The sequence below is a fragment of the Penicillium cataractarum genome (genome assembly GCF_028827025.1).
Source record: "Penicillium cataractarum strain IBT 29864 chromosome Unknown utg000002l, whole genome shotgun sequence".
NCBI classification, from domain to species: Eukaryota; Fungi; Ascomycota; class Eurotiomycetes; order Eurotiales; family Aspergillaceae; genus Penicillium; species Penicillium cataractarum.
In genome coordinates, this window is record NW_026622738.1 from 6,810,612 (window position 1) to 6,834,268 (window position 23,657).

The following is a 23,657-nucleotide window of genomic DNA, read 5'->3' on the forward strand; positions in this document are numbered from 1 at the left end:
GCTGTAATTATCCTTGGGTCAACAAAATATGCAACGTTTCCGATTGTCGACGAAAACGCCTGATGGAGTGACACGTTTGAATAGATACTCTGCTGGCTTGCATCAAACTGAGAGAGAAGCGGGAGAGCAAGTTGGTTGAGTAAGAGAATACTTCTGTAAATGTGCATTAAACTACTCTAGCTAGTTGCTGGAGAGCATAAGCAAAAGTGAGTTCACCGAGCTCATTGTTTGCCGGAGCTTCGCCCGCCCACAGCATAATAGCAAGATGAGACATAGACGGTACGAATTGAGTAGGACCGTGCCCATTGATGATGATTAAGTAGGTGACTGAAAGAACCAATCCTGCATCAATTTCTCGGAGTGGTGCAGATAGCTAAGCGGTCTTAGCATGAATACTCGCTGCATTTGTCTGAAAGGCTCAGATGGGGGAGCAAGTGGTTCGAACAGGCTGTCATTATGCTGAGAGCCCATAAACTCTGTGTTAATGAGAGTACAAGATGGGGTTTGTTATTTCGCCCTTTCTCAAATTAGAGATAGATTCTTTTCGTCGTGGCACTGAAATCTTGGACATAATATCGTACAAGGGGTAGAACAAGTCCTACAACAGGAAATAGGGACTCCAGTCACTCTTCCCATGAGAAAGAAAAAGGAAACCTAAGTGAAGACCTTCATAAGAAATGCCGCATTATGTCTCAGACCACTTGAGGAGAAGCAGCGAAAACACGTTGACTTCCAGGTCCTGGGGTCTAATGTGATAAAAGAGTCCTCTACTGGGTGCGTTAGAGTATGTCGCCTATGATATTCCTTGCAATGTGCCTCGAGACGACTGCCTCTCGAGGAAAACGGCATCATGGCAAAGTTAATCAATGACGACTCTCACCTACTCCTGCCCTAGGCCCTAGTTATAAATGAATCCAATGACTCCCGATCCAGCCTTATGGGGTAATCTTGATTAGTATGTTGAAGGGTGATAGTTCACGATAGATATCTACGACGGCGTAATTAACAACTGTCTTAGTGGTCGGGAAATTTGGAGGATAGCCAGATTGGACTGCGTGATTATTTTGGTTAGGACTCTATTGATGAGACTGATGGGAAGATAAAACTTTAGAGGATTGATAAAATGACCCCCCCCTGCCTGAAAATGCCTGAATTCTCCGGTACCAAGGCACCAAGGCAAATATTTTGTCTTGTTTGCTTATGGAAAAACATTTTTCCACGCCCCTGCTCTCACCGCCCTCACCGCCCACCCCCAAGATCCACCACTACCACCAAGTCCTCCGCAACCACTACTAATCTTTCTTTAGTAGTAACCATGATGGGGGTAGGCATAGTAGACGTAGGCGTAGTAGGCGTAGGCGTGGTGGGCGTAGTACCTCTTCGCCAGAGGATTCGGAAGATACGGAGGATTCGGAGTTCTGGCAGAGGATTCTGCCACCATCACTAGGGCAACCAGGAGATCTACAAGATCTACCAGGCCTACGTAGCAAGACAACCAGGACTAGTTGTATTACTAAGGAAGGTGATTAGATTTGTATAATTTCAATGCGGATTTCTCTGTCAAAACGTGCATTTAACGGTAGATTATATGGTGGATTTACTACGTAAACCAGAAAGGTAAACTGCAGACACTAAAGTGGCAGGGTGATGGTGGGTTATGAGCAGAAAGGGTCGCAGAAAGGGTGGCAGAATTTAGGCGGAGAGAGAGTGGCAGGAGAACTTTTGGCAGAAAAAAAGTTGTTTGCCTTGGTGCCTCTGTGCCTGAGAATTCAGGCATTATCAGGCAGGAGGGGTCATTATATCGGGGGGGGGGTTCATTTTATCAATCCCCAAACTTTATGGGCCTCCTCTCAAAACAATCAACACTTGGAAAATCGAAATCCACTAGGGTATTAAGCAGTCCCTAGCCATATCCAAGGTTCACCTCCTGTCCCCCTGGATCGCACGCCTTTCCGTGGATACCCTCTATTGGTTTGATTGAGACTCACCCCTTTACACTAGTCTCGAACAGCTTAACCGAGTTCCCTAACCGCGAGTATGACGGCTTCACAAGCGACCTCGCTAAAGCTACCCCGGAAAGCCCTGAAAAAGCCCTTCATTGCTCCAGTGATGGGGGCTACGGCTAGGTGTCTAAATTCATGAGGTTTGATAAGGTTGTTTTGATTTCTGGTGGTAGCGGTACTACTTTCACATTTCTTATTTTCCTCGGCCAATGTCAGAGAATGCAAGGCTTTGAACGCTGACAAATATATTGACTTTATAACTATGGGTTGTGAGGTGGTTAGGTTAGTCCTCTGTACCTGATTACCGGATTACTCCTGTTTCAGGCTGACTAGTGACTAGATTCCTTGAACTGGTTCACAAGGAAGCTCAAAGAGCTCTAAATGGCTCTTTATGGCAACCTGATTATTTAGGTCTGCCGGGATGACGTTACCTAGAGAATACCTCAAGCCTGGAGACAACTCAGGTCCCTAGCGTTGAGAAAGGTGCATCATCAGCATTCAGAGAGATCGAAAAAGGAATCAAAATATAGCTCGGAGAAGGAGCCTCTGCCTCTGATGTGTGGAAAGGCCGACCGGATATTGCACACCTTACCACTGACTACCTACCCCGATGTTCCCTGGAAGATCGTGTTAGCGTTGGCGTTAGCGCTCGTGGCCCCCCAGATTCCATTACCTCTACACATGAGGCTGTCCCTCGGAAGGACTATGACAACAGGCCATCTATGAGGGTCTATTTAGAGGTAAATCTCCTCTTTGACAGATCAGGTTCTTGTTACTAAATTCTTACCCATACAATCATGGGAATTCAAATGGCGAGATGGTGTTTTATGACTGATAGCTCGAGCAATGGGACTGTGATTTTCCTATGTGGTGTCATAGAAGTACAGATACTTGCCAATTGAAAGATAATTTATAAAAGAAGGCAAATTTTATAGAGGCGGGGGAAAAGCACCCAGAATTATGGACTTTCTCTACTTAATGTGTGATGGCAAATGCTGCAAATCGAATAAGGAGGAATAAGAAAAGAACGAGATAGTCTTATCACACATGGGGCAATTTAAACAATGAAAACTTCAGCGCTACCTATTACCGATTTGAACCCATTGAATACTCTTCTCTTCGACATAGACCTGGACCTTCTTGAAAGGAATCTGGTAGTTGTACCATGCCAGGTATGCGGTCCATTACGTAGTAGTCGTGGTGATTGCTTGATTGGAGGCCTCGGCCCCCGTTTCCCCAACTTCTCCGCCATTCTTTCTTGGAAGATTCCCTGTTTTCTTAGGCCCCCCACAAGTCCACGCGCCCCTCGCATTTCAACATTTTGCCACTGATCCTAACCATCTAGGGTTATTATTCTTGTTATTTTTGCCTTGATGGAGTCGGGCTTGGATTGGTACAACACATGTCTAAACGCAATCTGTCGGCGTAGAGAGCGTTGTTGTATTACCAAGCCCTGTCACTGTCTCGCACTTAAAACCACTCTCATATGATGGATTGCCCGACAGGATGCACCCGAACGCGGGTGGCTGGAAAGGGCAGAGTCACTATCAAAGCTTAAATGTCCGATCGGGTGGATCCATGACGCCAGCTGACAGCTCTTTGATACATGTGCTTCCGCATCAGGAGCAAGACCAATAATGAACTGAAAGTGGGCACAATCTACCGTAGCGCGTCGCTCAACCTGGAAACGAGAAGTAGCGAATGAACGAGCAAAGACCGCACGAGTCAGAGCGTGAACCAATCCACGGGCCAGGTGGACGGCCCCAACGTCAGGCTACACGTCACTATCAAACCATTACGTCCTTCCCCGCGATCTTTGCATCTAAGGTTAGCATTCCCCAGGTCTATAGTGTCTGAAAGTCTCAATTTTACCTGTTCCCCTCCTTCTCTCACGACTTTCATCGGCAAACGCTGTAAAAGACAGCCAGATTGCACAACATGGACGAGGGTAAGAACCACGAATCAAAATTTGACTCCAATGGAGACCGGGTCGTCAAGAAATCCATCCCCTATGATGAGAAGTACGAGTGGGCGGAGGATGGACATCAGGAAGATACCACGCGAGGCATCTTTGACTTTGACGAGAAGGAGACGATTAGCGGGAAGTTCGAGAATCCCCTGGCAGGGATCCCCAAGGCTAAGCTCTTCCAGGACGTGGAAAAGTTCTGCCGTGATCATGACTTGATGGAAAAGCTTGAGATGATGAAAAAAGGGGCACTAGTTGCACAATCGCCCCTGAGGTTCCACGAGATCGAAGAATTATCGAACGAAGATATCGCCATCCTCGAGCGCGAGAAGTCACACAAGTGGAACCAGCCATGGATGCTTTACTGGCTCACGGTTATGTGTGCAATGGGTGCAGCAACCCAGGGCATGGATGAGTCTGTCAATAACGGCGCAGTAGCCTTCTACCCAACGCAGCTGGGCATTGACAAACTGAGTAACGCCACTTGGATTGAAGGCCTTGTTGTGGGTGCTCCGTACCTTGCCTGCGCCCTGATAGGCTGCTGGCTCAACGAGCCTTTGAACTATTTCTTTGCTCGCCGCGGAACCATCTTTATCTCCTGTTTCTTTGCGGCCTGGGCGTCTATATGGGAGGCCTTTACATATTCCTGGGGCCAGCTGTTTGCAGCTCGGTTTGTCCTAGGACTGGGCATTGGAGCAAAGTCAAGTACTATTCCTGTTTATGCGGCCGAGTGCGCTCCAGCACCCATCAGGGGCGCTCTTGTCATGCAATGGTATGCAGCAGGATCTTAACTACCATTGTCAAATTGAACACTGACACCGAGAATCAGGCAGGTGTGGACCGCATTCGGCATCATGATCGGCAATATAATGGGCGTCGCGTTCTATTCGTTGGGCCCAGACATTGGCTGGCGTGTCATGCTTGGATCAAGCTTTGTCCCACCTGTTTTTGTAATGGCACAGGTATTCTTTTGTCCAGAGTCTCCACGATGGTTAATCCAGAACCACAAAGTCCCGAAAGCTTATCGATCGTTCCGCCGCATCCGCAACACTGAACTTGAGGCTTGTAGAGATCTTTTCTACACCTATGTTGGTGTCGAGATAGAACGTAGAATCAACAAAGGCAAGAACTTTTTCACTAAGCTTGCCGAACTGTTCTCCGTTCCACGAAACCGCCGGGCCACTATGGCTACTTGGATGATTATGTTTGGCCAGCAGTTCTGCGGTGTCAACGTGAGTCTATATTGAATATCGCTACTCCAGAAATAGTTACACTAACGATCGGATATCGAAAATCCAGGTCATTGCCTACTATTCCACCACAATCTTCGTTGAAAGCGGCTATACCCACCCTCAGGCTCTGCTTTTCTCCATGGGGACAGGCATTTTGAATTGGGTATTTGCCCTACCAGCATTCTTTACTATTGATACATTTGGAAGGCGTTTTCTACTTCTAGTTACTTTCCCCTTCCTTTGTGTCACTCTTCTGTGGACTGGCATGTCGTTCTTCCTACCAGAACACAGCACGAAACGAACAGCGATGATCACGACGGGAATGTATCTTTACGAAGTATTCTACTCCCCGGGCATGGGCCCGGTACCATTCTCATACTCTGCAGAATCCTTCCCAATCCAGGTTAGTCTGACAGTAATCTTCACAATGAACTTCGGGATTGATACGCACTAGGTTCGTGATGTCGGCATGGCTTCTGCAACCACGGTTCTCTGGGCGTTCAATTTTATTCTTTCGTTTACCTGGCCGGCACTGGTTAAAGCTTTCAAACCTCAGGGTGCCTTTGGCTGGTACGCCGCCTGGTGCGCAATACTATGGTTACTCAGTGAGTGTTTCATCCGGCAATACGTCTTTCCACCATGTGTACTGATCTGGTAGCTCTTCTCATCTTTCCGGAAACCAAAGAACTCACCTTAGAAGAGCTGGATGCTGTCTTTAGCGTCCCTACGCGCAAGCAAGTCGCTCGTGGCATGCGGGAGCCAATTTATTGGGTGAATAAATATGTGCTTCGTCGGAATGTTGTACTCCCGCCACTGGTGGACATCCAGCAGCTACGAGGTGAGAAGAAGGAATCTCGCATGGCCGGTGCTGTTTGAAATAGAGGTGTAGACCTCTAAACCTACACTGGGTTGTTGTAGCTGACAGTAGGGCTTTCTCTTGATGTAAGTGGGTCTCATTTCGGTGGACTTCGATCGATAGTTGATCACCTTCTCTTGATTTCTGGCTCGCAAATATTTCTCATGCGTGAACATCGCTTTTGTAGTTGCTGCATTTTTTAGTTAATAGCTCCATTTTGGTTGGCATTTGAAGATGTTTCTTCGGTGACGAGGCTGCTCGTCCTCTTTCTTTTTCCACTGTAGATTCATTCGTACGAGGGAGGGGGCTGAACTTTTCAAGAGACTAGATATCTCTACCTACAAGTATAAACTGCGCTTGCTAACTCTGAAGAAATGTAATCAACCTTAAGGATTCATTTGGGATGGGAAAGTAGCTCAAGAGACCTGGGGGGCAGAGACAAAAAGCGATTGCAGGGTAGCCCACGGAAGGATCGGAAATAAATAATAAGCTAGAAAGTAACCAAATTTTATTCCAGATATTAGACGTGTTATTGTCCGTAGTTTCATACACTCCTCCCCCTTACTTCCCAATGGTTTTATTCCTAGATGATGGGTCAATGGCTCGCTTACTGGGGTAAGAACCCATTTATCCTAAAGTAATCAGAGATAATCTTGTTTATCCGATAAATGAAATAATCGCAAGCACTCTACACCCCACAAGCTACTCGGGCTTAGATTGCGGGGAAGCCACCCCCGCAGCTCCGATATCGTGAAGCTAAATTAATAGGTCTGGAAATTTGCGGGCACGCTCCATCTTCTGCCCCCACCAGTCCACATCGGCTCCGCCCACATCGGCCTTTCCATCTATTAATCCATAGAAAACATGGAATATATAAAGAGGCTATGCGAACTACGTCTCTGTAGACTGAAACAACTTTTCTATCAATTAAGTCAGTCAACATGATCTCGAAATTTATTCTCGTTGGCAGTCTTCTGAGCTGCCTACTTAGCAGAGGAGTGACCGCCTTCGATGAGAGGATTAAAGGAATCAATACCAGTCATATCGAAACCTTTGACTGCCCATCGAAAACACATACCCACCTCAGCCAACACGAACTGCAAGCATCAATGGAGAGATTTGCTTCGATCTTCTATGTGGAAAAAGATGTCGAAGCAGCTTTTGACCAATATGTGGCAAAAGATTACATTCAGCACAATCCAAACATCGCTGATGGTAGTGTTCTGCTAGCACTATCCTAGTGATTTTGAACAATTAACCGCTATGGAAGAATATTTGATCGCCAAATGTCACCTGAGTAGAATTGTCCGGAAACTACATCCTGGGGGTCACTGCATTATAATACCACAGGAACTCGAACCGCTGCTGCACATTCTGCCAATCTCTGACCTACGTTTGTATAAATTCGCAAGTTCTGATTAACAAGTGCCGTTGCCAAGTGCCTGATACTGCGGAATCGAAAGTCTCGTAAGAAGCGAACTGAGCCCCCTTTTTTTTAGGTGGGATGGCTTCCAGAGCGCACTGGTACCACAAAGAACGCCGTTGATCTTTCTTGTTCAAGTAATACTGTTGCAGAATTCATAGTGGGCTTATGAGCATCATGTTCATTGCGGAAGCATTAGTGTGCTTGTCTGCGTAGACTATTGCCTGGCAAATTCGCTCTGCAAAGACTTCGCTGTACTTCTCGACTCTCAAAATTTCTGCATCCAGCCCCTGACCCAAAGAGCCCGACCAACCAGTCAGGTTGAGTTCTTGTTCGACAAATGGACATCGATGTTGGGGGAGCGATGATGAAAGTGAATCTGCAGAATACCCGATTGTGGTCTTCAACTTTCTCATGAATTTGAAAGCCTCGTAATTTAACACAAAAAAGCCTGTCCAGCAAAGTAGAAGAGGTTGACAGATGTATCGGTCCGAAAACACAATGGCGTCCGTGAATATATCTTTCAACTCGGGATGGTCTGCGACGAAAGACAATTCGCCGGGCTTAGCTGCTCGTGTTTTGAAACAGCAAGAGCCCTGACCAAACAAAAATTCAAGATACCACAATCGAAGTTGGGAGTGTGTTTTTGTGAACTGGGTAAGGAATAGATGTCCTGCAGAGGCCTTCTGCTCGACTTTGTCATATGCCCACTCTAGCTGAGGTAGAGCGAGGACAATATTCAGCCGTTCATTCTTTGTAATGATATTGTCCCATTGAGGGGTTTGCGGAAATGTGGCTTCTCGACGACCTATGCCATCATAGAACTATTAAGTTGTAAGCATTAGGGTGCAAAGCATGTGAAGACATCACTTACCCCTAGGGTTCGAACAAAGCATAATAGGTTCAAGTCAATAGGGGATTTTTCGAGTCCATGAGTAGTAATAAATTTACACGCAGCACGCACATGGATAGACCATGATGATTCTTTCAGTGGGTTGTAAACCTGATCATCGGTTATTAGGAGTTAATTTCAACGCCGGGACTTTAACCACATTCCTCATGCATGCTAAGAATCGCCGCGCCAATAATAAAATTTTCTGTGGGATTTTGAGTCGCGTCTGTAAAGGTCGTCTTAAGCAGCAGCTGGTAGTATTGCAGAATCAAGTATATCAAGTACTTGTCGCGGTGAATTTGGCCCAAATAGATTAGGCTAAGTGCAACAGAGCCGATATTGATGTAAGCGTTTTTGCCATCATGTCCAGGTAAACCTTCGAAGTAAGAAAATTTTTGACGTCTGGTAGAGTGTGATGGCATGAACTCTGTCAAAAAAGACGACAGAAATTGGGTTTGGTACAGGTAGCCCTGCGACGGAGATTTTGGAACGCTTTCCACTTTGAAAACGAAGTGATGTGGAGACCGAATTTCACCCTCACGTATTACAGGGAAGACAGGTGATTCCCTTGGAGGAATATGCACCAATGGGCCCTCTTGATAGCGACGCTGACAATTATACGAAGACTTGGAGCATTTGCGGCAGACCGGATATGCCCCGTCACACTATATGCAGATGTCAATAATGGCAAAATTGCAATCGAGGCGTTAATTTACCTTGACCTTCCTTTTTCGGCATGTATCACAACTGTCAGACTTCCAAGGGGGTCGCATCTTGAAACCCAATGATGTTAATGACGACTTTATCAATAATAGAAACCCCGGAAAAGGGACGGAGCCGCAGTCTGGACTTACAGTTAAGAATGGGAGGGAAAGGAAGTAAGGACAAAGTCACGAAAAGTGGGGAAGAATTATCCGTTATGTAACCATGCTGCCATGCCTAACATGCCCAAGCCCAAGGCTTTGTTGGTGCAGGCACACAGACCTCTTTCCTCGGTGTAAATTATCTACTCATTGGCTCCCAAGAGTGAATATTTTCAAACGAAACTCAGTACTCCCGGGTCACATCAATTTTCTCAATAACGTAAGTCCCGCCCTACCCATCCGCAAACACCATACTAAACGCGACTTCTCAGACCACGCTATATCAAGATCCGGAAGTTGATTGAGTCAAGAGAAGGTAGTATATAGGGGCATCTTAATGCGCACTCATTAGACTTCTGCATCTGCCATTCCGAGATTTTCTCTTAGATCACCACAAATATAGTAAGACAGGCGTATATTCTAGCGCTTAGGAGGCAAAAAGAATGCCTTCACTAAGGACTTCGAATTTTCAGTTTAGCACGATGCGAATTTCATTTCATTGAACGATATATTTCTTAGATAATAGCGTAACTGACTCTATTATAAACGAACTAATGTCTTCGGCTCTGTAATAGAGCCTTAGATTTGGTAGTAATAAGCGCTATAGTTATTCGCCGATATATTCGGCCCAGCGGGGGAAGTACTAAGTGCCAAGATAATATGCAGACACTTTTAGATAGGGATATTTATGTTAGTTACCTAGTCCTAGGATGGCTATATGAGTGAATTTTGACCTACCGGCCAGGTGCTAATAGCAGCCAAATTTGGCTCTAACAGACTCGACATCTATCGAGTATACAAATTTCCATACGTAGGCCGTCCTTTAAGTCCGCCGACCTTTATATCCGAATACTACAGTGTTAATGGATCCGAGCTCTTAACGCTCTTTTACGTTAAGTAGAAAGGCACGACTGATGTCGCATATTGGCCCTTTTATACGCCAGCGAGTTTAAGCAGTTACAGAACCGAATTGGATTTACATTAAACAACCGGTTTAAAACGCCTTTCATTCCTCGAGGATACAACACTGGCTATCTATGGAGGCGCTAGGGAATTGACTCTTGAACTCTTGCTCCTGTATACTGGGCCCAAGCCGAGACTTTACCCGAGCTAGATCATCCGGGTATCTTCTTGAATGAGGCGGAACTATCCATTCTAGCTAATGTGGGCTTATACGCATGGTCTCCTATCGCGTTAGTCTCCGTGGGAATTCTGGCCTATACTTTAATGCTATGTAAGAGGCTTCTAAAACAGCTCTTTGTGCTTATTTAGTCAATTATAAAATCGGCAGGCTGTATGGGTGTGCTCATAGGGGCGCTGAGTAGGTTAGAGGATTCCGAGAAGGCGGTCGCTCCTCTGATAATCAAGGCTAAATGATGATTCCCTTAACACTCGCTCTCTGGAAGATTCAAATCAAATTGATTTCCAACGAGATGTCATTAAATACTGACTAACACTCAGTACCACTCTTCCTTTCTTAAGTCGCTGACTGAGTCAATATCATCAAGAGTGCCCACTGGCACAAACATCAGGCCGCGCAATCCTTGCATTTCAGATTCGCGATAGAGCACCGACCCACAATGGCTGCAGAAACAGATATGCCCATGTTTATCACCTGGCAGGACAGCGTTGAAGATGCTGGTGCTCTTTGATAGACCCGGAATCAGAGAGTGCCACTTCGAGACGCTCGTTAATTTGAAGCTCGTCTTCGGCACGATAAGGTTAGTGGTAGTGTGTTCACCACTGATCTTGCGGCAGCGAGCACAGTGGCATATTATCTAGAAGAAAGCCAAATAAGTAGATGAAGAAAGAAACCTCGCCCACGGTCGTTTGGACGTATGTGTTCTTCACCTTCCTGAATGCAGTAGCATCCTCATTTGTGATTGTGTACTTGTTCGCAGTGCAAAGACACGAACCGGTCAACATGGTGGATATAGCGGGTAAATGATTCTTGGAGATAGATTTACATAAAAGTATCTGCTGACACATTCAAATATAGACAGGTGGAAAATCCGACTCTTCTCCCGCGGTCACCGATGATGACGTCGTCGACTCCACCACCATTAATTATCTATGTGTTGAGGTCCGCCCTCGGATTAGATCTGGGAACTCGGCTATTCTAGGCTCTGCATTTTGGTCTAGCCCCTCAAGTGGCTAAGTCCTCAATCAGGGTTGCAAGGCCGTCCATGGGCCACCGCTCTCAAAGAGCCGCTAGCCTGACCTCATGTGATCGACCAGCCATGACACGTACTTTCCAACAATTAAATACGTAGGAAGTCACGGAATCCGGATTATTGTTGCACACATAAGCTACTTGTAAGAGGAACATTCTCGGTACATGATCGAGTAACTAGCAAGAAACAGACATTGGCCGAAGCGCGCAGGGATATGGGGAACAACAGGGCTGATTATTTCAGAGCGTCAGAGTGGAATCGACAATTTTATCTGGTACGATGTATCTTACTAACAAATGTGCTTATTTGTATCTTTTGACGCGATTCATAAATCCTCGGGGTGGTCGAATCCACCGTGCCGTTCCAACAATATTGGCTGAAACAGTCCACACATGCACTTGGCACCGACGTTTTAGTTCAATGTAAGCTACGACTAATGATCGCGCAACCAATGCGGATACCCCATCCTGGAGAGTTTCCCATGGTAACCAGGTTGTATCCATTCAGTACCACTTTGGCCTGTTGAGTGTCGTCGAGTTCAAATGTCAAAGTCGAGATATTCGACAAAAATATATATGAGTTATTTGGAATGTAAATCATCACAGGAGGTGGAGGGTTACTCCTACTATTAAAACAATAACAGCCAAAAAAGGGGGGTCGCCCGTTTAAATCTAGGTTGATAAAGGTGTTCTGATCTGGAACCGAGAAACGCAGTTCCATTCGCAATTTTTGAAGAGTTGCTATTCCCGTGATATGTCGCCACCATGCTAGTACCATTAGACCATTCTGTCGGTGTGTCTGCCGAGCTCTCAATGGTGAAAATAACATCAACCTTGTGATTGGCGTCTGGAGTGTGTAAAAAGGAATATTTTGGGTATCCTCGCCCCAGTCAACGAGGATAAGAGCCTTTGCTTGAGTATTGCAACTGCTCGCTTTATTGAAACTGAAGAATTGATTGAGATTATATACCGATGCTTCTTTTGGCGACTCATTTCGGCCTTATAAAAGTGAAGTAGTGGGGCTCTTTAACGTGTGTTGGATATCGGTGTTGTTGATTTGAAACAGGCCAAATGCAGCAAATGCCCCATCTCCGTTGAGCAGTGCTCGGTAGCTTCCTCCTAAAAAGGGGATCCCTATGTTGGGTAAAGATGCTGCCTGAATGTTTTACAAACATTAGGTACAATTGAAATTCGGAACGCTCATTCGCGCGAGACAGCTCTGCATCGCCTTTGGACTTTGTACTGTGATTTCTGTACGTCCTCACTCATATTCACCGTAAGACGCACGCTTGGGTTAGGTGGCGAGCATTGTACGTCTTCTGTTGTATATCCATTAGGCGCATTTGGTAAGGTTGTGAAAATCAAAGTGCCAGTGCCAGTGCCTAATGATGACTTGCACGATGCGTCGGGCCAGAGGCGAAGTGGATAGCGAAGAGCAGAGATAGGGGGGGGGGTTCCAGTTCAAAATAACGAATGTAGATTCTCGACTGTCAAGGAAAGAGATAAATGAAATCGCTAGTATTTGGTACCCGAAGTTAGCTGAATTGAGTGCCACTATATGTGTCGCCTAATGATCTTCTTAATTCTACAAGATGGGTCGACCTAGAAGACCCGATTTGGGTTTGAAATACCACGAGTAGAAATAACCAATGATAATGCTTAGGGACAACGCTAGTTTAACCAGTATCATTATAAAGCCCGAGGAGAGGAAGTACAATAATTGCCTTATTTAGATACCTGTAGCGAAACAACCGGGTGGGGGTGGCGCGAGTCGTCGCCATCACGGACTCTCACCTACAGTGATCAGAAGAATGAAATGGAGATCTCGACCGGTCCACAGAGCAAAAGCCTATAGTTAAAGTCAAGAGCTTTATAGGCCACTAGAGCTTATTGATAGGCCAAAAGCCTCTGGATCACGATGATCGGAGCTCATGAGGCTCATTGATTATTTTCCTACCGTAATTGATCGCTGCGGGCCATCGGTAGCAATCCGCCACCAGAAAGAAAATTTGATTATCCTCCCGATAGATCATACGTTCGCACTGAGGTTAATGAAAATTAGCCAAGAAAGAAGGTAAAATTAGCGATATCATTGTATCCGTCAACTTCTTCAAAGAAATACTGTAGTGTTTTAAGTATAATGCGTGTATCATGCCGACTGCGTACTAATCCCCCATGGATGGCAAGTTTCCCGGATGATCGCCCCTCACTTGTATGATGGTCGTTTTAGGAGTAGATCGAAGAGAAACATATTTAGTCCCTTGAGGTGTGAAATCCAGTAGTAATATTCTTTAATTCGGTTAGCCAAAGACAGTCCTCGAGTGTCTCTATTACCGGAGGCGATCTATCGGCCGGCTAGACTACGCTGAGCCTGGTTAATGCGGGGTGAACCAGAATTTCAACTATCAGCTGCCCATGCCTGACAGCTGGAACTTGAAAGTAGGTTTACTTAGATTATCCCGGGTATAGGCTTCTCGGCAGCGTCATTGACTTTGGCATTCTCATCTGAGAGCGTGGGCTTTTAAAACAAATCCTTTCCCTGTGGCAACTTCATCGCCTTAGACTACAGAGTCCAGGATTTTCAAACATGACCAAGCACGCTGACTGTATTCGGCCGTTTTTGTTTTCAGTTCGCCTGCTCCTATGGATCTGTGCAGTAATTACTTTGGGCCTTAGCGCCTGGGTGGTCGATCACCTGAAGGGCTATCGGGCCATCTTCACCCTAGTCATTGTAAGCATTTGAATCTTTATTGATACTCTCTTGCTACATAGGTAACACTGACACTCCTTGTATAGGCGGTCCTCACCACGGCATTTTATATTCCCTCCCTGTTCACGGCATGCATGAATCGCAACCGTGGTTATATGATTCCGCTAGACATAGTCTTCTATGCACTGTATATCGGACCCTTCCTCCTCATAGCCCCACTATAGTTGACGACAAGTTACTACCATTTGGATTAACTGAAGCTGATGACCCTGAACACTCTGTAGATGGTTATCGGCATTCATTTTTGTTGCCCAAACCGATGACTTCCTTGATGACGCCGGGTGTACTTACTGGATTTGGGACCTAAGCACCAGTTGCAGGCGGAGGAATGCCATCCAAGCGTTTACCTTTCTGTCTTTGTAAGTTGTCACTGTCACCAGAACGAACCCCCCCCCCCTCTTCCTCCCTTTCTTCCTAAATATTTATCACACATGCTCATTTTCTCCAAAGCTTCTGGACGTTCTGTGGCCTATGTTTGGAAACCCTTAATATTTATTTCGACGGCCGGCATCCTACGGGTCATACTATTAACCACCCGGAGAAACCCAGTTCTTTCGGTCGTGGCGCGAATAACGGAACTACTACAGCCCCCGCCGAGACTGTGCCAGGATTGAATGGTGAACACACCCAAGTTTGATGGCGGCCATTTCCATCACCTTTCACGCGCGGCCTTCGAACTGTACAGCCGAACGATATATCTCTATGCGGAGTAGGCCTTCTGGTGTCACGGATTTTTGCTTCCTTGATCGTGATTCCACAGGTGAAAAAATAATCGTGTCATTTCTTCGTGCTTGCCTTGCTTTTTGCGAGCTTTACACAATATGGGTGTATCAGTCACGCTAAGGATAAGTGTAATTCTTCAGGTACATTAAAATGACCAAGTTTGACTGCTGAATTTGAAACCGAGATTAACTAACTACTCGCCGCATATAAGGCAAACGCTAACTAGTTATTAGTCTGCTGGGTAACCAGTGCGTAATTCAGTGAGTTCTGCTAGTAAGCTCTGATTTTCAGAGGCACTTAAAAAGTAAAAATTACCCTAGCAATGAATAGGATTGCTCTTATCCTAGAACAATCGCGTAGCATGCGGTTATACTTGCAGTCTGTAAGAGGGCAAATTAAGACGATGGAACTCAGGGAATTATCTCTCCCCAACTCTTATCAACAAGTTATGGGTGGAGAGCCTTCTCCGTCTTTTACCGTAGTGATTTTTCCGTCGGATATAGATTGTTCTGTTATTTGCCGTCGCTATCCAGCCCTTACGGTCGATGGTGGTTAAAGGCGAATAACTATAATCATTTTTCGTCAAATGCGATCTACTAGGAAGTATCTCTAAATGTCTATAGTACTAATTAAAAAAGTTAATCGACATTCATAACTTATAATGAATATAGAGCTGTTGTCGCTTTACAGCTTTACACTCAATCGATAGGTTGAGTTAGTTGCCACGGACAAGTCATTCTTTCTTGGTTATATTGACGTTTCCTGTCAGCAGTTCAAGCTCCGCGCGTCCGAGAATCGTCGAATCGTCGTAGTACGTCTGATTATTTCCGATTTCCACACGTTCATGGGCTCTCTATGTATATCTGACGGAATCCAGGCTTTTTAACACGGCTTGAATGTCAACGGAAACCAATTTGTTCTTACCTGGATCACCTTGTGGCTCTTCGCCCACTTAAAGTTCCTCGTCCTTGACGTATTGCAACCTGCCTTACGGCTGCCCTCGTGCCCACGTCGCTTATCAGCTGGGTTGTATTGAATGCCCTCTTAATGATCCCTCCATTCAAGCGGTCTCCAAGCTTCTGTAAAGTGAGCCACGAACTTGTAGCAGATAGATGGTCATCAATATATGGTCTGGTAGGTGCAATTCATACCTCAAGTACGCACTACCTATTCTGTGTGTTTACGAGATCCTTAGCTAGATAATCATCACCTTTGGTGTATATTGACGAGCATATGTTACCATTGTAAATTAAGGGTGGACGGAAAAGCAATAGAAGACTGCGTCGAGGAAGGGATACGGTAATGACAAACGCCAAGCTGATGAGAGACCGTCCGATTCCCGATATGGTCATTCCAGGTCCTGAACCAGATCAGCTATCCACTATACAGGCGCGTGGGTCCATCATCCTAATTGAAGACCAGAAAGAAGTCGCTAAAACTATTTGGTGTGAGGCGTGCCGGCCAGATATCGATCAGTCTAGTAGTCGTAATATTACGGGACCATCATTTAACTTAGACTTTGAACGAAAGTGGTGACGAGGCCCCCGTTCTCAGCGAAGGATAAAAATATATAATCACTATTTACCATATAGCAAAGTAATTGTGTACTATAAGCTCGCAGTAAATTATTTATTCATGATCGATAGGAGAAGGATCGATAGGAGAAGGGCCACCATCAATGGGGTAAGTCAGTGGTGTGCAGGTCGCTAGCATCTTGCTTCAACTGCCAACCTATTACACGATCAACTATAACTTCGTCCGTATCAATCTCTGGTGGCTCAGACGTTATATCCGGGCCATCATTCGGCCAGATAGCCCTTAAAGCAGTTCATTATCTGACCCTATAGCAGAAGAACCTTGCACGTACGAAACTGGCGACGCCGCCCCCGTAAGCATCTTTGATAATTATAAATGGCGGGGACCACACCTAGCTCCTCTTGCATTATTTGAATACTGCATGCTTATCAAGATAAAGCATGTACGCGATGCTATTGCTAACGACGTGGACTTCGATCTAAACCACCCGAGATATGCTACGCACGTACAGCGCCTACCGCGCACTCTATCGTAAGTAGCGACTGTGACTTTTAGCGGATACCTAACCGAATTCTAGGCCGCAGAAGACGCGGTCCCAGGAGGTTATCTAAAGATAACCGCGATCATGAATAACGTAGCAGAGATATTATTAGGGCTCTTTGTTCCCTAGGGTCAATTAATTAAGCTCTTCCGACCGCATCCTACTAAAACCGACGCTTTCGTTTAAATATAGGTAGCTGTTGAACCAACCCTCGTATTTCATAATAGAGCTTTTGTAAAAAATATCGAGTTACTGCGAAAGTCTAAGGAAGACTATTAGGCTAATACAAAAATGTGGAGGTCTATAAATAGCGCTACTGACTTATTTCACGATGCTAAAGAGTATAAGCCCGTATATTCTAGTTCTGATAGCGAAGAGACCGAAGCGCTTTTATACCTATAAGATAAGGATTTTAATACGGAAATATTGATCGCTGCCTACCACTCTATTAGTAAAGCGTAGTATCGAGAGACGTTAGTCACGGGCTAGCGAATTCCTCCCTTACTCCGTGTAATAGACTAAACGCGAAGCTTATCACTCTAAAACCTCTAGCCGCTCGATATTTTTAACGCTACTATATACGAATCTTCTGGACTAAGATTTCTCCTACCGTCTACTTTACAAGAATAGGAGCTTTAACTAAAATGTTATACTAATCCTAGTCCCGAAGAGACTATAGCCGGTAATACTAGGACTTTAGGCTTTATATTTGATGATTTTAACATCTATATTAAAGATAGTATCCTATATCCTACGCTATTCAACTCAGACACATTCCCTGCTGCGGATGATCTTTAACCTCGAGTGGGTTAGAATCCTACTAGCGCTTCTCTTACATCCCTGATTACCTAAGAGGTTCCTCTGAATTAGAAACAACGAATAGTAGTAGAAAGGGTGCTATCTAAAGCGTTAGCCTAGGTAGACTACCCCTACGATTCGTTATAACGTAAGTAGACCCTCCTCTATATTAGAGGAGAGGGCGGCACGGGTAAGAGCTAGATTATCAAGGTAATTATCGCCGGTATAAACCTTATCAGACGAAAAGACGAAGTAGTCCTTATAGCGCCTATAGGTACCGCCGCCGATAACATCGGCGGCAACACGTACTATATATCTTTAGGGATATCGATCGACTATTCCCGTGAAACCAGGATAAAATCCCGAGTGAGATAGCTTTAGTCTCACAAGACTATCATAATAGTAGACGAAGTCAGTATAATGGATCTACATATGATTAACGTGATTAATAATCAGTGTAAGATCGCCAGAGCCCTCGATAGATCCTGCCCTAATCTTTTCGGTGGCCTTCCTGTTGTTATCTTTATTGGTGACTTTTTCTAGTTTCTACCTATTCTGGGCCCGGCACTGTGGAGGGAACCACGACGAGGCATAAATAAGGATGAAAACGGTCGGCTACTCTGGCATCAATTTAAAGAGGTGATCATTCTGGATAAGTAAATAAGGCACGCAGAAGAAGACACTTCATTCCGTGATCTGCTATCACGAGCTAGGACAGGGGTATTAACGGAAATCAACCGATCCTTCCTTAATAGCAAAACCGTCACGTCCCTAGTCAGTCCTCAGCTAGCAGATGTTACTACTGTGGTCAAATTAAACTCTTTGCGATATCAGGTGAACCGCGTTCGATTACAAGAGTTCGCCCGAACCCGATATCAGAACATCTATATCTTCCCCGCGCTTTATAAGCGTACTAAGTCCACTAGTTCAACGAATCTACGTCTCTATATAGACGACTTACTCCAGCAGCTAGACTAAGGCACTAAGATTCCTTTCCCAGGACTTTTCCTATACACCCGAAATATGCCTACCGTCATACTAACCAATATCTGCACACCCCTAGGTCTGGTTAGACTGCGGCACGGTTTTGGTTGCGGTCTTAGGTTGAAAACCAAAACCAAAAACCTGCGGTTGCGGTTAGCAAGGTAAAAACCGCAACCAAACCCGCAAATTTACGGTTAACCAAAACCATAGTGCGGTTAACTAACGGTTAACCGTAAATGTATAATTTTCGAAAATCCTCCCTATTTTAGTAGTCTCGTGATCTTTATGCAGCTATCTAATAATGCATTTTTATACCATGTTTTGGTTCCTATAGGCAGATTATATTAATACTACTAATTACCTTTAGAAAGATTTTGAAATCGAATTGTATTTAAGCCTGATTAGGGTATATTAAATGAGTATTAGTATAGGTTTATCTAGAAGGGTGAGTGGGTAGTGGTAAATGTGTGGTTATGGCTGCTTTTGACACTTGGTCGGCTTTGCTGCGGAAAAATATATTGAACACTTAAAGGGAGTTATTCTATTTCTGAGTAAACTAATATTTGAATCCTCGATTCTTCTAATTTACCTCTAATGATAATTTATCCTGAATATAATATAGAGTTAGCCAAAATTAAGGTTTTAATGGCTTTTTATTGAATAAAATCCTATAAAAAATAGAAGTAAAATATGAGTTTTAATGATTAGTTAAAATAGTATATAGTTAGTTTGCGGTTAGTTTGTGGTCTTTACGGTTACCTTACGGTTATCTAATAGTTAACTAAGAAATAACTATACTACTAGATAGTGGGAACTAATTAGCTAATAGGATTAACTAGTAAACTATAATTGCTTTTGATATCTATTAATTCCCCCGGTCGTAAATTATTCCCTCTAATCCTAAAGCGAATCCCTAGTAAGTTTCCTTTTCCCCCTAGTAGACCCCTACTACTTCGGCCTTTCTTTATAATAGCTTATTCCTAAGTATCTAGTTTTACCGATTAGTTTTCTGAGGCTAACTTTCTATAGTTAGACGATCTACCTATCCCTAGTAATACCTACCGAATAGCTACCTCGGTTACCTTATCTAATCCTTACTAGTCTTCCTAATAGCTAGTACTATCCTTATTAAAACGCGTTAGCCCTCGGTTCTACTAGATCTAGATACTATACGATATAAATCCTGAGATAGAGTAATCCCGCTTATAATTTACGGAATAGTGGCTATAGACCGAGTTTAGAGTAAAGGAGGATGCTAGAGCTTCGATCGGCTAGGATAATAAGAAAAGATCGAGTTTTTAGGATAAATTTGACTAAGTTATACACGAGAAGACTGGCGAGCTAAAGATTATATATAAGCGCTATTATACTACCCTTACTTATCCCTAGTTACGCCGCGGGGGAATAAGCCCGATGAATACGTATCTTAAAAGTACTACTTATAAGCCTAGGCTATAAAGAAGAGGGATTGATTAGCTACTACTCTAATCGGTTAGTTTGAACGTTATCTTATTCTTTTACTACTATTTACTAACTCTCCTCTTATTTAGCCCTAGACTCGATCGCTATAGTCCTTCTCTGAAGATCTTCTTATCTATTATCTTCTCTAGCTTATCACTATTGCCTAACTCCTATTCCGTATACTTAAGCGTCCTGAGTTCTAATAACTTTATGATATTATTTAACTAGCTCCTTCTAAGATTAAACTACCCTCTGCTCGGTCTATTCGTCGTCGGCTAGACCTAGAGATTTAATAAGGATAATAGAGTATACTCGATAAGTTACTATAAGGAAGCAGACTCTTAATTATATTAGACTGCTGGATATTACCCTTTTCCTAAGCATTTATGGTAATTACTGGCTATTTCGTCGATAATGACTAGGAGTATCGCGAGGTCCTTCTTGGATTTAAGCCACTATATGGTCTATATACTAGAAGTAATTTAAGTTCCGTCGTTATTAATATTCTTGAGGAACACTAGATTACCGATCGGATATTATCTATTACGATAGATAATATAACGAATAATAATACTATGATTAATAGTATCTGTCGGACTCTAGGCGGTAACCATAAAGTCGTGGTTATACATATAAGACGATAGTGTGTATAAGGATTGGTAAATACTTAATACAGTGTCTGAATACACGGTTATGAGTCTATCGGTCGTGCGCACTTCTATGAAGGAGAAGTACCACGATTATGGAAGAGTACCACTGATCTAGAAGAGAGATCATAAAGGATGATAAACTTGATTTAATTTAACTAGGAAACATAGTAGTATTTATATCACAAGAAATATAGTAAAGGATCATATGATAAATCAACAGAATTAGAGTGTTGAGAGTCTCTTGCTTAGGTAGGTAATTATATGCGAGATCGTTGAGGATCAATCTGTTAGATCTTTATAGAAGAAGATCTATATGTAGAGAGGGGTTATATGAGTGGGTCCTTCGTCATGTGACCCTATAATATCCATATGTTGACACACCCCCTTAGTTCTCGATGTGAGAGCGGAATGAGAGCAAAGTGAGAACTGAATAAGAGAAAGGAGAAATAGAATAACTAGATAGGAGGTGGTATCTCTATACCTAGTTATCTGATGAATTCAGTATGCTTCTGCCTAGGTAGGCACTTAGTGAGACCGTCTACGGGCATATCGGTGGTTTTGACCTATTGGACAGATAGGCGCTTTGCCTGTACCTCTTGACGAATCTATAGGCGGTTGATATCTACGTGACGAAGTTTGGTCTGAAAGACTGATTTCTCGCGATTTAATAGGTCGACGGTCTGTTTGTTATCGTAATTCAACACTTCTGGTTAGTTAGTGTCGAATTCAATGAATGAGAAGAGACGTTTGATCTAGTATAGCTGTTTAGCTACATGTGATACAGCTAGTAATTCGGCTTCTGTGGTTGATGTGGTAATCGTCTTCTGCTTACGAGATTTCTACTCGATTGGACCACTAAATAATGAGAAGATGAAACCTTCTGATGACTTCCTATCAAGATTATCGGTAAAGCTTGTATCGGACGAAGCAGTGAAGATCTGGCTATCTGATTGGCTACCACCAAAGCAGATAGCTAGATCTTTAGTCCTATATAGGTACGAAATCAGATGGTTGACAGTAGCTAGGTGCTTCTCATCATAGCGTGTGAGAGATTTAGCTAGTAGCTGATTGGCGAAAGCGGTGTCTGGTCTAGTCTATATAGCAGGGAAAAGGGTCGAACCATACTTCTGCTGGTATAGTTTAACGGTTGATTTGTTGATTTGACTAGTGATCGGATCAAGACGTTGATTGCTGACTAGTGGTGTATTAGGCGGTTTCCTGCCTAGGAGGTTAAATTTAGTAGCGATCTTTTCAATGTAGGCTGATTGGTTTAGCCAGGTCTTTCGTCGCTGTCGGTCGCGTATAATTCGAATACCGATGAATTGGGTAAGTTAACCATAGTCCTTCATCTTAAAGCGCTGTGAGAGAAGTTGCTTTATCTGGTAAGCGTGCAATCTCTCACTTCGGTGGTAGGCAGCCAGGAAATCGTTAACAAACACTATAATAACCATGCGATTATTAGTATAAAGCGTAGGGTCTTTAGGATAGCTTTTAAAGCCTAGTGAGAGAAGTATTTCTTTCACGTCGTCTTCCCATCTCTTACTAGCGATTCGAAGACCATATACTGCCTTATGTAGGCGTAGGACTATTGACTTTCGTCCTAGTCCTGGTGGGTATCGGTAGTATACTTCCTCTTTGAGATCACTGTTTAGGAAAGCGTTGACGGCATCTATCTGAAAGGTCTCTAGGTCAAAATGCGTGATGATTGCTATAAGCGTGCGAAAGGTCCTAGTAGTAAGCGTACTAGTACGTGGGTCTTCTAGTTCGTCTGGTGTCTGTGTATCTCCGCGTACGCATAGACGCGCTTTGAAGCGTGTGAGATAACCTGATTCGTCAGATTTATAGGCAAAGACCTATCTTATTGGTATAAGCTGGTGGCGTGGGCAATCTGATTGGTTGAGATCTTTGTAATTCGATTGGTGTGTGTATCTGACGAGATCTTTGTTGATAGGTTCGAATGTATGCATATCCAGAAGCTTGTTAAATTCGATTCGCATAGCTTGTCGGAATTGGCTTTCAAAAGGATGACTAGCTAATTGATGGTAGCTAGGTGGTGGCGGAGGAATTGATGAGATCGCAATCTTTGGTTGTTGGTATTGATTAGACGCGAAAGCTTGGAGATAGGTTGTGAGGGATAAGTGAGGGCGTTTTCTCTCACTTTCATTGTTGCTGGAGTCGGAATCTGACCGTGGTCGTTTAGTTGGTATATTGAGAGGTTCATAACCAGAAGGGTCGAAGTTTGTGTTGTTAATTAAGACGAAAGGGACTATATCCTCTGGTTCTGATTCGCTGGATCCTATCGATTCGTCTGATTTTGGGTCGAGCAGTGGTGTGATTGGTTAATCTCCGAGGATTTCGTCTGTTAGGATCTCGTCTGTTGGTATAGGTGTGGTATGATCGATATTGATAGTAGGACTACTACTACTTCCACCCCCGAGATCTTGCTGCACCGGTTGGTTGAATGGGATATCTATGTCTTCGAGGATTTGATTGATCTCTTCGTCGTCAAGAGTATCAATCTGCTGAGATAGATTGGTCTCCTCATAGATTTGGATGCGTTAATTAGGTAGCGAAGGATTGTAGGATTCTTCCTCGTTGAATTGGACGTCTCGTGCACGAATTACACGTCGTTTGGTAGGTATCCAGATACGCCAGATATTATAGGCTTCATAACCTACTAGATAGCCAATAGCAGCACGTGGTGCTAGCTTAGCTAGTCTAGGTAGCTTAGTAATGCGTACATAAGCTTTACATCCAAAGATTCGAATATGTGAGAGATCTGGCTT

The 23,657-nt window shown here is 44.0% G+C and overlaps 3 protein-coding genes across 3 annotated transcripts; 2 read left to right on the forward strand and 1 right to left on the reverse strand.

Annotated features, from left to right (window-relative positions):
- Window positions 1-3,941: 3,941 nt before the first annotated feature.
- N7496_004488 (uncharacterized protein) lies at window positions 3,942-6,077 on the forward strand (the record flags this gene model as incomplete). The annotated part of the gene is made up of 5 exons (XM_056697419.1): window positions 3,942-4,741; window positions 4,799-5,201; window positions 5,269-5,604; window positions 5,656-5,806; window positions 5,860-6,077. The coding sequence occupies 5 exons, from the start codon at window positions 3,942-3,944 to the stop codon at window positions 6,075-6,077; spliced, it is 1,908 nt and encodes a 635-aa protein (XP_056559631.1).
- Window positions 6,078-10,692: 4,615 nt separating this feature from the next.
- Window positions 10,693-11,161, reverse strand: N7496_004489 (GFA family protein; the record flags this gene model as incomplete). The annotated part of the gene is made up of 2 exons (XM_056697420.1): window positions 10,693-11,013; window positions 11,087-11,161. 2 exons carry the CDS (start codon window positions 11,159-11,161, stop codon window positions 10,693-10,695), a joined length of 396 nt encoding a protein of 131 aa, XP_056559632.1.
- Window positions 11,162-13,995: 2,834 nt separating this feature from the next.
- On the forward strand, window positions 13,996-14,815 carry N7496_004490 (MARVEL domain-containing protein; the record flags this gene model as incomplete). The annotated part of the gene is made up of 4 exons (XM_056697421.1): window positions 13,996-14,139; window positions 14,205-14,305; window positions 14,403-14,537; window positions 14,629-14,815. 4 exons carry the CDS (start codon window positions 13,996-13,998, stop codon window positions 14,813-14,815), a joined length of 567 nt encoding a protein of 188 aa, XP_056559633.1.
- Window positions 14,816-23,657: the final 8,842 nt, after the last annotated feature.